Source organism: Sander vitreus, chromosome 18 (genome assembly GCF_031162955.1).
Source record: "Sander vitreus isolate 19-12246 chromosome 18, sanVit1, whole genome shotgun sequence".
Lineage (NCBI taxonomy): Eukaryota > Metazoa > Chordata > Actinopteri > Perciformes > Percidae > Sander > Sander vitreus.
In genome coordinates this window covers 27,513,527-27,526,166 of record NC_135872.1, presented here as the reverse complement: position 1 = coordinate 27,526,166, position 12,640 = coordinate 27,513,527, and the positions used below count along the sequence as shown (strand labels likewise).

At 40.3% G+C, this 12,640-nt stretch overlaps 1 protein-coding gene across 9 annotated transcripts in view; it reads left to right on the top strand.

Moving 5' to 3' along the window:
- Positions 1-12,640, top strand: part of cdk19 (cyclin dependent kinase 19) — a 68,082-nt gene that overhangs the window by 19,969 nt on the left and 35,473 nt on the right. For all 9 annotated transcript variants that reach the window (XR_013503410.1, XR_013503409.1, XM_078274410.1 and 6 more), the window contains one exon: positions 11,735-11,845. Coding sequence is in view for 6 of the 9 variants with exons in the window: in XM_078274410.1 (XP_078130536.1) it covers positions 11,735-11,845 (111 nt within the window). In the remaining 3 variants the exon portion in view is untranslated. The remainder of the gene's footprint in view (positions 1-11,734; positions 11,846-12,640) is intronic.

Here is a 12,640-nt window from a genome sequence, read left to right as displayed (position 1 = left end):
CTACAATCTTTCCTGCTTGCTTCAGCGTCCTGCAGGTGTACAGGTCCTGGAGAGGCGGCAGATTGCTGCCAATCATCTTCTCAGCAGAGCGGATAATAAATAATCATCAGTAATGTGGGTATAATGACTAAGTGGGTAAAGGTAACTAATAGAACAGTTATAACAGTCTGGTAAGTTCAGAAAAGTACACCACTTTACTGTAATGCAGCCTTTAAAACCAGGAAAAGACAACACTTACCATATTACGATATCCAAAATCTAAGACGATATCTAGTCTCATATCACGATATCGATATAATATCGATTTATTGCCCAGCTCTACGCTGCAATCTGCTCTTGTCTTTCACGGAGGCAGCAGCGGACCAGATGGTGGTATCATTTGATTTTGTCAATGAATCACTGCAATGGTATTTGAGCTGGTATTGTTTCCACTGTCAGCCACGCCACACGGAACAACATACTTACTGTAGATGAGCTGAACAATTGTGGTTTTGTTGCCAATATGTAACCATGACAACAATAACCATGTTTGACCTTACTCAGTTGGACCGTTAGGCTGCAGGCTGTATGTGAACACAATAAATGGCTATTTTCCTTTTTTGTGGCGTTTGTGTGTATATTCTGGTGTTACTCACCAAATAGTATTGTTTGTATCCTTGAGGCTTAACAAATATGTTGAGTACAGTTCCATCCTTGACAAACATTTGCGAAGCTGTTTTTTTTCCTAATCGTTGGAATGACTTCTGCATTCATAGTTAACATGCATGTTTACTTATTCTTTCCCGACTTTGCTGGCACATTGCTGCGTTTCTTGAGTCGGTCATAGAAAACATTTCTGTCATTCAGAGTTATGTCTATTCCAACACTTAGTTTTTGTGGCTGAAGAGCTGCAAGGTTTTGTCTTATTGCTAGCACGATGAGTCGTAGATGGAGCTGTAACAATTCCTAATTTTGCTGTACAATTGATTGTCTCAGAAATAATTGCGATTAACAATATTACAATAAAATTGTCTCTTTCAGTCAAATTTGAAAATATTTATTATTTTTTTATACAAATTAAAGTTTTGAATGAATCCCAAGATTAGCTAGCCACTAACTGCTTACTGTTGGTGGGCACTTAGTCTCATATTGCCAGACCTTCCTCCACAGCGCTGCGGAGGAGGGTCTGTCTAGTCCACACAGCATTCCGGGATGGGAGAAAAACGTGCTCTGGTTTATTGTCATTTCTTTAAACCAATCACAATCGTCTTGGGCGGTGCTAAGCGCCGGACGGAGCCACGGTGCCGCTGCAAAATAGCCTCGGGAAGGAACTTATTTTGGTGGAATGTGTGCGTGTAGGGAGGCGAGTGTGTGATGAGAATTTCACCCAAAGAAAAGATAAATATAGTGTGATTGTCCGTTCTAACTCGGAGGATGTTTCCCGAATCGACCGGAGTTTAGAATGCCAACACAAAGAAAGCAGAAGGTGAGGGACATCCGGCAGAACCTTCGGCGGCACCAGAACTATCCCGTAAATGAAACGTCGTCCATATAGACTAGTGGGCATTCATCAGACACACTGAAAGCTGTTAGAAAAACTATTACTTATACCAGACCTAGCAGTCTTTGCAACTTGTAGGAGCTTGAATATTCTGTTTGTTGTCTGGCTGTAAGATATAATATGTAAGATGTAAATATTTATACTTTTATTGAGTTAAAAAAAACTACTGTGTGTGTTCATGGTAGAGCTGAAACAATTAGTTGATGATTTCGTTACTCGATCAACAGAAAATTAATCGGCAACTATTTTGATAATCGATTCATCGTTTTAGTCAAGCAACAAGACCAAATATTCTGTGATTTCACTTCTGAAAAGTGAGGACTTTCTGTTTTTCTTTGTCATATGATTGTAAACCGAATATCTTTGGGTTTTGAAATTGTCAAGTTGGCTCTGGGAAATTGTGATGGATTTTTTTTTTTACAGTTTTCTGACATTTTATTGACAAAATGATTAAATCAGCAGATGAATCAATAATGAAAGTAATCGTTAGTTGCAGCCTTAGGTAATGAAGGAACGTGTCACCCAGTGCAGCAGTGCGGCTCATTGATTTGTTTTTAACAACAATGGAGGTCTGTGGCACAGAAAATATACATGAGGCTGTGATACACACAATACATGTTGGTTTGAGTAGTTTTATGGGATTTGCTGACATCAAGAAAAAAATAGAATATCAGCAGACTTATTCTTAAATAATTATATTACTGTAAGGCTCTGAGTTCTGACAGACTATAACGCCATATACCTACTTACAGTGTGACAGCGAAAACACACCTGTTGCGCAAGTGTCACGTATAGCCCGCGTAGCGTAGATACGTGCCTGATCCCGCGCCTTGCCATTCATACCGGACGCGTATTTCAACGCGCCGGTCACAAAGCAATCCTTCTCCTCTCTCTCTCTCTCTCTCTCTCTCTCTCTCTCTCTCTCTCTCTCTCTCTCTCTCTCTCTTTCTCCGATAGAAAGAGACAGGATGAGTGTGGAAAACTGTGGTCATTGTAGCCTATATGTGGCTGTGCGTGTGTGTGTGCATGCGTGTGTGTGTGTGTGTCACTCTCTCTGTCCTTCCTCTCGGTCGGTCTCTCTCCATGATACAGAAACGATCATTCCCTCCAATATTGTGAATCATATCTCAGTCCAGCCCAGTCTCATAGCAGTTCGTGAAATGGTCACGTTATTGAATCTATCGAATCTTTTGTTATATTCGTGTAGTGATGTAGTGAAGTAGGCAGGGAGGTTGGTCGGGGGGGGGGGTGTGGATGAGTCAAACAATACAGGACTTTCACCCCAGAGACCGGGGATCGCGTCCCACGTGTTTCAGTTCTTTTCTGTGTTATTCTCTTCCTAACCACAACTGTCCCGTTGTTGGCGGCGTCTCCTGTGTGTCACGGTTCCTTTTCCCGTTCTCTTTTCCTAACCTCAACCGTGCGGTTATTGTGGCCGGCGTGTGGCGTTTCATTTCCCTGTTGTTGCGTGCCACAGAGACCACGGATCGTGTCCCTGCGCCCGGGGGTCGTGTCCCGCGTGTGGCGGTCCGTCCCGTTGTTGTTGTTGCCGGTGTGTGGCGTTTCATTTCCCCATTGTTGCGTCCCCCAGAGCAGCCCAGTGTCATGGCAGTTCGGAAAATCGTGACCTCTACACGAAATAAACGAGAAAATCATGACCTGTACATGAATCAATAAATCAAAATAACGTGACCATTTCGTGAACTGGCGTGAGACCGGGTTGATCGCAATATCAGTGAAAATAATGACAATTAGATATTTTCCTCATATCGCACAGCCCTATGCATTGGGGAACAGGGAGCCAGTGGTGATTTGGTCACGGGTGTGGGCACTACAGTACTTGTAAATAGTAGATGTGTTAAACACATGTTCATGATCCTGCATCAAACGCTGGGTTTTTGTGTGAAAGTAGCATTAGTGCCACATTGATTCAGTGATCATATGAGGCCTCAGTGGGTCTGTCTGGTCCGGCGCCCGGCCCTCGGGGTTGAAAGTGGTGCCATAAAGCTGGGGTGTACAAGCCCTAAGCCCAGGGCTCATTACCACAATGCCCCATTATAGCCTGCGGATTAAGGTTGTGATTAAACACAACCCTCATTTCCCCATCCAGAGGCCAAATCAAACAGCATGCATACAATTCCTGCGTTATTTCCCTCAGTGTGTCCCTCCCTCTGTCACTACCCTCAACTGCCTGTGGGTACAATATTACAAAAATAGAAATATAGTGTTTTTGCTGCGCAATTGATCCAGTGCTTGGTTTCTTTTGATGATTCTGCTATTTTAGATCATAGTCATTCTTCACACAAAATCAGCTCTACAGGCTTTGCAAAGGACACAGCCACTATCCTGGTCCCTAGCAGATATAAATTGAAACTGTTTAGTCCAACTCTGTTACTAGCCAAGTTAACTTTGGGCATTTGATCCAGTCTGATGTGTTTCCTTTGTTGAGGAACGATACCCCAACCATTTGATTTTCATGTCAAATGTGTCATGACACAAAAAGCATTTCGGCGACAACTCTAGTAACAAGTAGGCTTGAAACAAAGTGCTTGTTGGATCATCGTCTGAGACCCCCTCCGCCTTCCGACATCAACGTTTTCTGAACCAGACAGTCTCACAAGCACTCCCACACTTTACATATGGAAGTATATTGACAGCAAAAGATTTGAGAGCACTGAAAACTAATTCTGGAAGAAAGTCAGCTTTTGAATATACTGTAATTACTCTGTTAGGAGTGATTGTGATGATTTAGGACAAGTGATTTCCATATTTTATGCATACGTGCCATTGTGGCCATGTGGATCTGCACTGTAGATTGAAGAAGATTGATCCTCCTACCGCCACCTAATTTCTTTATACCGGTATGTCGAATTTGCGCTGTCATTCTGAATTTAGCCCATAATAAATCATTGTTATTTAGTATTAGTATCAGTTTGAAGCATTCTTTTTTTTAATTCCCACATCATGGAGTGGGATCAGTTCACAGTAAACCCAACCACCCCACATCAGGCAGCATTCAGTGGCAATGAGCCACGTTCATACATGTTTTTTCTCAGAATAACTTTCTCTGATAAAATGTTTTATAAAAACAGAAAGAAAGAAAGAAAGAAATAAGTAAAGAAATAAGTAAACCCTACATCTGCTTCAGAAAATCACACAACAAATACAAGTTAACACAAAGATAAGACAATTAGAATGCCAAGGATATATTAGCTAATAACTACTTTTAAAGTAAATTGACAACTTTAATGTGATTTTAGTAATTTAGTGTCAATGTATTTACATTTTTAAGATAATACAGATACCAAATGCTGCTCTTTGTCTTCGTCTGGTGGCTCAAAAACTCCACTGTCCTTGCTTTTATTTTGAAAGTAGAAGGAAGGAAGACCCTTCACTTCAAATTGAACAGGTGAAGCTCTGCTCTCAGTTTGAGTTTGCACTCAGGGGCTTCAGACAAAAGGGGGCGTGATAATCCCTATTGCTGCTCAGATGTAGTTACAGAAATTCTACTTGCATGCATCACTTTGTACCAGAATGAAATAGTTTAACATTTGGATAGATTTCAATGGAATGTTGTACAGACGTATCCTAATGCATCTAGTGCCACCATAGGGTTGTGATTAAAATATCTTCACAACTTGTAAAGGGAGTGCTGTGAGTTAGTGTAGACTTTCATGTTCCCCAGAGGATGATTTGATCCACTGACCCAATCCAACGACAACATCAGGTCACAGTTTCAATTTGTCTAATACTTTGGTTAAAGACCAAATACCTGCAGAACTAATGACCTCTCATCCGTCTCATCTGTAGCTACTTTGTGTTTACTGGTAATAAGCTAATGTTAACATGCTAAACTAAGATGGGGAACACTGTAAACATTATACCTGTTTAACATCAACATGCTAGCATTGTCTGTGGGAGCATTTAAGCATGCTGATCTGAGCATTTAGCTCAAAGCACCAACGTTCCTTACAGAGCTGCTAGCATTGCTATAGACTGGCTGTACCATATGTTTGTGTGCAGACAGGACTATTCTTGAGGTCCCCTTAGTAAAGTCCAAGTAAGCTACCTTATCCAGATGAGTTTAAGTTATAATCAGATAAAAATCAGCAAAAGACACTAGACACTCAAATATGCTTTGTATGAGGAATTAGTTAAGTAATACCAGTACAGCCCTGTTCGTCTTGGGCGGCGCTAATGCTGCGTTTCACCCATTTTCCACGTCACACACACATAAACAATGGCGACCCCTGTTGATTCAAGATTCAAAGATTCAAGATTCAAAAAGCTATTGTTTAATATGTTGCCATGTTACAACATTTTCTTTTGATTGAAGGCAGAGTGTGTGTGTGATGTGTCAGTAGCATGAGTTGTGTATATGTATTGCATTGGGAATGAAGGATTTGTTGTATAATGACTTTTTAGCCAGAGTCACTCTGAACCTTCTTCCTGATGGTAATAGCTCAAAGCTTTGGTGGAGGGGGTGGCAGGCATCCTGGATAATGAAGTTGGATTTTCTTTCCACTGCTTGTAAATAAAGATCAGATGGCTGTTTTTGTGGAATGCCTATGATCTTAACGGCTTGCCGGGCTATCCTAGCCAGCTTTCTCTTGCATTTGTTTGGTAGGAAGCAGTACCAAGATGTGAAGTTGAAAGCAATGTCAGACTCTATCAGTGACTGGTATACTCTGGATAGAATGTCCTGTCTCACTTCAAATCCTTTAAGCCTTCTGAGGAGACACATGCTGTACAGACGCTGGTGATTAACGGTGAGAAATAGAAATAAATAGACATAAATAGGCAACGTAAAGTAATTCCGCACATTGTAATCAAAACAATACACATACGATTGTGTACTACTACAGGTTATGTTTATTAAATGAAGCCCAAAATATGTCACCGACTAGAAATCGCTAGTATCAGCTAGCGCTAGCTAACGTCAGCTTTAGGTAGCCGCTAGCTAACGTTAACGTTAGGTAGCCTAACCTGAACCCCGTGACTTTGCCTGGAACGCTACCAAGTCGTGAGTCGTGACTTGAAGTCGTAACTTACGGGCTACAAATTGTGTCTGGAACGCAGCACAAGCTCTGGACACAGCAACGTCAGCTCTACAAAATAGTCTCGGGAAGGAACTTGTTAAGGTGGAACATTTGCACTTCGCAAAAGTGAAGTGTCAATTGAATCAATAAATCAATAAATTCGAATCAAATCAATAAATATGATAATACTACTTAACAATTCAAGCTTTAAGCTCTGCATTGTAAGTTAGTGAGGGTGTGTGTGAAATTTAAAGCCATCTTGAATTTAATCAGACTAATTTGTTAATGTCTTAGCATAGCATTTCATAGAATAGCTTGTTAGTAAACCATTTGCACAAGAAAATGCCACATACAATATTAAATGAAGTTAACTGTTCACACAATATAGTAACGTGAGCTTAAATGAGCTGATACATGGTTAAAACCTAAAAAGAGAGTAATGCTGTAAACATATTCTTTGTAAATCTTTACAATCATTCCCCGCAAGAACCAAGCAGGCCTTGTTGCACAATCCACATTTCCAATCCACAAAACTTGCCTTTGCCTACTCTTTTGTCTGTCATTCAGTTCTCCATCTGTGTTACTTAATTACTAAGAAATTAAGATGTTGGACTAGTCAGGCACCATATGTCAAGGTGGAGCCAAAAAGCAAAGTGCATACAGAAGAACAACCACATGGGAGTTACAGCGGATGGTGCATCTTACTGTAGTCCGTATCTCCATGTACCTACGTACGTACCTGCAGCGTGGATTAACGCAGAAGCATAAATTGGCCTTAATAGTCATGACAGTATGGGTGACATTCACTGCATTTCGGTTCTGTTGCCCTCCCGAATGAAACACCCTGCAGACATGGAGGCCTGTCTAAAGGCCATGATTGATTGTGGATAGTCTGTGGTGGGTCGGCAAATAGCACAGTGTGAATGGGAGGGGGTGAAACCAATGAACCAGTTACAAAGATAGAAAGAGGTTCAGCTTGAATGATGCAGCTGCACTGTACACTATTAGCCAGGATGGAAGCCCTCCATTATGCAGCTGTCTCACTGCTAACTTCCATTATCAGCTGCTGTTACAGCCAGGGACTCACTGATGAGACAACATTACAAGTTTCCATACCACTACTATGGATTACATTTATTTGGAATTACGATTTTCACTCAAGATTTAATAATAGGGCCAGGGGACACCGCCATCGTGATTCGCAAAAACGTTATGTTCGAACCAGGAAAAATGGTGTTGGACCCTGATGACCACTTTGTTGTAGTTACCGGCAAATAGCAAAACACACTCGTCATTTTGGCCAGCGTCTACGGCCCCAGCTGGGATGGCTGCTCATTTGTATCCAAATTTTTCACATCGCTCCCAAACATCGAAAATCATCATATCATTGTGAGTGGGGATTTGGGTCTGGTCCAGGATCCTATACCGAACAGATCGTCAGGCAAACCGTGCTCTTTAACCAATCAGCCAAAACTCTGCATGCTTTTGCTGGACGACTTGGTCTCGCTGGTCCATGGAGGCACACGTCTCACGACCAAAGCATTCTCGTTTTTTTGTTTTATGTGCATGTGTCTCATGTTTTGTCTTTGTTTCCTCTCCTCTCTATCCTTTTTATTTTGTCTATCTTTTTACTTTTGTCTTTTGGATGTTGTGTGTCCTTTGGTGTTTGTCAGTGTGCATGGGTGTGTGTCATTTGTCCTCATTTTGGACCTGTGCTGGGTTGGACTGCGGGTGAGTAGGGAATTGAGGGGAAGTGACGTACCAGTTCCGCTGTGCTGTGTTTACCTTGTTCATGTTGTGTCACTTCCTAATGTTAAAATGTTAAAATCATAATAAATAAAGTTGGAAAAAATTTGCCGCATTTCTGTGACTGGGATGGTTTGCTGTTCCCATTGGAATCACATTGTATTATGTTTCACTTACATAAAGTGTTCATTGACATAAGATAATGATCAATAAATATGATAATACTACTTAACAATTCAAGCTTTAAGCTCTGCATTGTAAGTTAGTGAGGGTGTGTGTGAAATTTAAAGCCATCTTGAATTTAATCTGACTAATTTGTTAATGTCTTAGCATAGTATTTCATAGAATAGCTTATTAGTAAACCATATTAGCATGATTTGTTAGCATTAAGTATAGCCAACAGAACTCTGTCATTAGTTTTTAAGATAGATTGTAGGAAAAATGTGAATTCTTAAATTCTGTATGTGATGTTCAAGGTTTTGAAACTTTGCAGCGTGCCCAAGGAAAGCGGTGAAGCATACATACACATGCATGCTGGGAAGTTAGTTATTGTAGTCTGACCGTCTGATTTAGACAGCTTATCAACACGCTCAGCAGTGGAGGCTATTAAGGTACATTAAAACCCTTAGCGCCGATCGCCACACTCATTCTCTGAGTCATGACTCAGTCCATTCTGAACACACAGACATGCACATCATTTTAGATACTTCCTGTCTGATCTTTCTATCTGCAGATCCATCGTGACTAAACCTCTAGAAATCTGCTAAGGCAAGGCAAGGCAGCAATTCAAAGTGCTTTACATAAAAACAGATACAAAAATTAAAAACAAATAAAAGTTACAGTGCAGTATAAGAAATTAAACATTAAAGAGCAGTTAAAACAGTTAAATATATAAAAGCAGATAAAATAGGTATTTCTATTTATATGCTTATATAGAATGTCATACAGTGTCAACAATGCAACTTCAGTATAAGAAATGAAAAGTTATTTAAAGAAAGGCAACATCAAAAAGAAAGGTCTTCAGCCTTGATTTAAAAGAACTGAGAGTTGCAGCAGACCTGCAGTTTTCTGGGAGTTTGTTCCAGATATGTGGAGCGTAAAAACTAAATGCTGCTTCCCCCTGTTTAGTTCTGACTCTGAGGACAACAAGCAGACCTGTCCCAGATGACCTGAGAGGTCTGGGTGGGTCATAGTGTAGCAGCAGATGTATTTTGCCCCTAAACCGTTTAGTGATTTATAAACCAGCAAAAGTATTTTGAAATCAATTCTTTGAGGCACTGGAAGCCAATGTAGAGACTTCAGAACTGGAGTGATGTGATCCACTTTCTTGGTCTTAGTGAGGACTCGAGCAGCAGCGTTCTGAATCAGCTGCAGCTGTCTGATTGATTTTTTAGGGAGACCTGTAAAGACACCGTTACAGTAGTAAAGTCTACTGAAGATAAAAGCATGGACAAGTTTTTCCAAATCCTGCTGAGACATAAGTCCTTTAACCATTGATATATTTTTAAGGTGGTAATAGGCTGACTTCGTAATTGTCTTAATGTGGCTGTTAAAAGTCAGGTCTGAGTCCATGACTACACCAAGATTTCTGGCTTTGTCTGTTGTTTTTAACATTATCGTTTGAAGCTGAGTGCTGACTTTTAATCGTTCCTCCTTTGCTCCAAAAACAACCACCTCAGTTTTTTCTTCATTTAATTTAAGAAAGTTCTGGCACATCCAGTCGTTAATTTGTTCAATGCACATATTCAGTTGTTATATTGGACTATAGTTCCCTGGCGATAAGGTTATGTAAATTTGTGTGTCATCTGCATAACTATGGTAACTTATTTTGTTGTTTTCCATAATCTGAGCCAGTGGAAGCATGTAGATGCTAAACAGAAGAGGCCCCAGAACTGAGCCTTGGGGAACTCTGCACGTCATATTTGTATGCTCAGATGTATAATTACCTATAGACACAAAGTAGTCCCTATTCTTAATACTGAGCCAGAAAGGCCAACCCAGTTTTCCAATCGGTGTAGTAATATGTCATGGTCGACCGTATCAAATGCAGCACTCAAGAAATCATAAAAACCCACACTGAATCCATGGCAACGTTATACTTCTTATTTACATTCCCAAAGCATCATGGGAACTGTAGAATCAGGGGATCACTGTATTAGTATTCATCCTCTAGGAACAATGAATGTGTTTACAAAATGTCCACCCCAAAGAAATAAGAGATATACCTGCAAAATGACATCTCTATTCTTTTGAAATTAAATTATCCATGCTTATTTCAGTTTCATGTATGCATTCAGGATGTATTAAGAAACATGTTTGAATTGTTTACAGTGATATATGATTAAGTGAAGGAAATAGCCAGGTTTTACTAGTGGAAGCCTGCACGGGAAAAGAAATTTCACATTATTTGACCAAAATGTTGGACCATCATTCACAAATTTGTGAAAGAAGAACATCAGACTTTGTGTGTTTTCTTTTTAAAAATAAACACATGATCCGCCAAGTAATCAAAATGAATGTTACAAACTAGACTTAAAATGTCAAAGGCACCACTGAAGTTTAAAGAAATTTGAAAGCGAGCCAGGTGGTCTGTTGTGTCGCCGGATGCAACTGTCTGAAAACAAGCTGCAATGCTGACAAGCTTCTGTGCTGCGTTTAAGTGTGCTCGGGAAAAAAATATTTCATTCAAAAACACTGAAAAAACCCACATAGATATCTGTGGTAAAATGGCTATACACAATTTAACCAAATAAAAAAAAACATTGACTCTATTTTTGAAAATGAAAGAGAACGCCAAATCCAGAGTTCTCGCGAGAGCACAATTTGAATTAGCTCAGCGAGTCACTCTGGCATTGAGGAATGATGCTCATTAACTATGCCCTTGTAGCCGAGCTGCACCAATCACATCGGTGTATCTGATATAGGCGGGCCAGAGGCGAACTAAACAGATGACGACAGTTTAATCTACCAGTTAGCTCCGCTGGTAGCTAAGCATAAGGGTCTCTAGATACGTCACCCTGTGTATTGTTGTGATTGGTCTTAGCGTTATCCAATTGCGTGCAGTGAAATTTTTAAATGCATGCTTGGTGCCGCCCCTCCAGTTGGGCCATTTTCATTACTTAATGCCAGACCCTGAATCTTTCGGATTTGGGTCTGGAGTTCCAGGCTAGCGTTCAATGACGTTCCCCCCCATTTCTACCAATGGTCTCTTGCTATTTTCCAACGGTTAAAAGAACACTCATCGGTATACTTTGTGCTCTTGTCAGTCTGGGTTGTTGTCACGTCAATATCACATGAGGACTAATTTGAAGAAAACATGTTCGCTGTGTGCTTACACACAAAGCTGGCATTTCATTCAAATGTTATCACATATCTTATCTTGTTTTGAAATGATTCCCATGTCTTCCAGCTTCTACGAGAACTGAAACACCCGAACGTGATTGCCCTGCAGAAAGTGTTCCTGTCCCACAGTGACAGAAAGGTTTGGCTCCTTTTCGACTACGCCGAACATGACCTTTGGGTGAGTATCTCTGTGCCATCACAGCATCACAGTGTGTATGTTGTATTCTCTGTGCTGTGTGCAGCTTATTTACCTAGATTGCAAACACAGTATCTGCTGTACCTTTAGAAACAGTTGTGACACACTTCAAACACATTTGTATATTTGAAGTAATGTTTGAGCAGTGAGCAAGATTAGAACCATCAATATTTCCATATTACTGAATATCCTTGATAATAAATGTATTTACATTTACTACTTCCCAAATTCTTCTTTTTGAAATATTTTCTTTAACACTAGCCTGGATCCATTTATTTTGCTAATAATCTTTTCTAATTTACCTGACACTCCAGCCAGGACTTGGAAATGCTGTTGTCTTCTAAAAATGGCCACCTGCCAGAGTGTCTGGTAAATGTCTGCTGGTGTTGGTTTCTATATACTCAGGAAACCTTTTCTGTACCGCCAGTTGCCAATAATGTTACACAATAAAATTACAATACGGTATTCATAAATCACAGTATTAAAAGTTTGCCAAATAGAGAGGTGAAGTCCCTCCCTTTACGGTGGACCAACATGGGACCTTAGTTCGGAACAAAATATGTACTTTAGTGAATGGGGAGAGACTAATTATTTTTTGATCCTGTCTGAATTGAGCCATGAATTACACGTATGATGTTCGTCAGTTTAAAAGATAATTCTGCAAGCCAAGAAAGCCTCAGTTTGTCATAAAGCTGTTGAAGCATAAGACTGTGAAAATACATAATTAGAAAGACTACAACCTTCAAAGTCGCATGGCTGACGTCTCTCTGAAGCCAC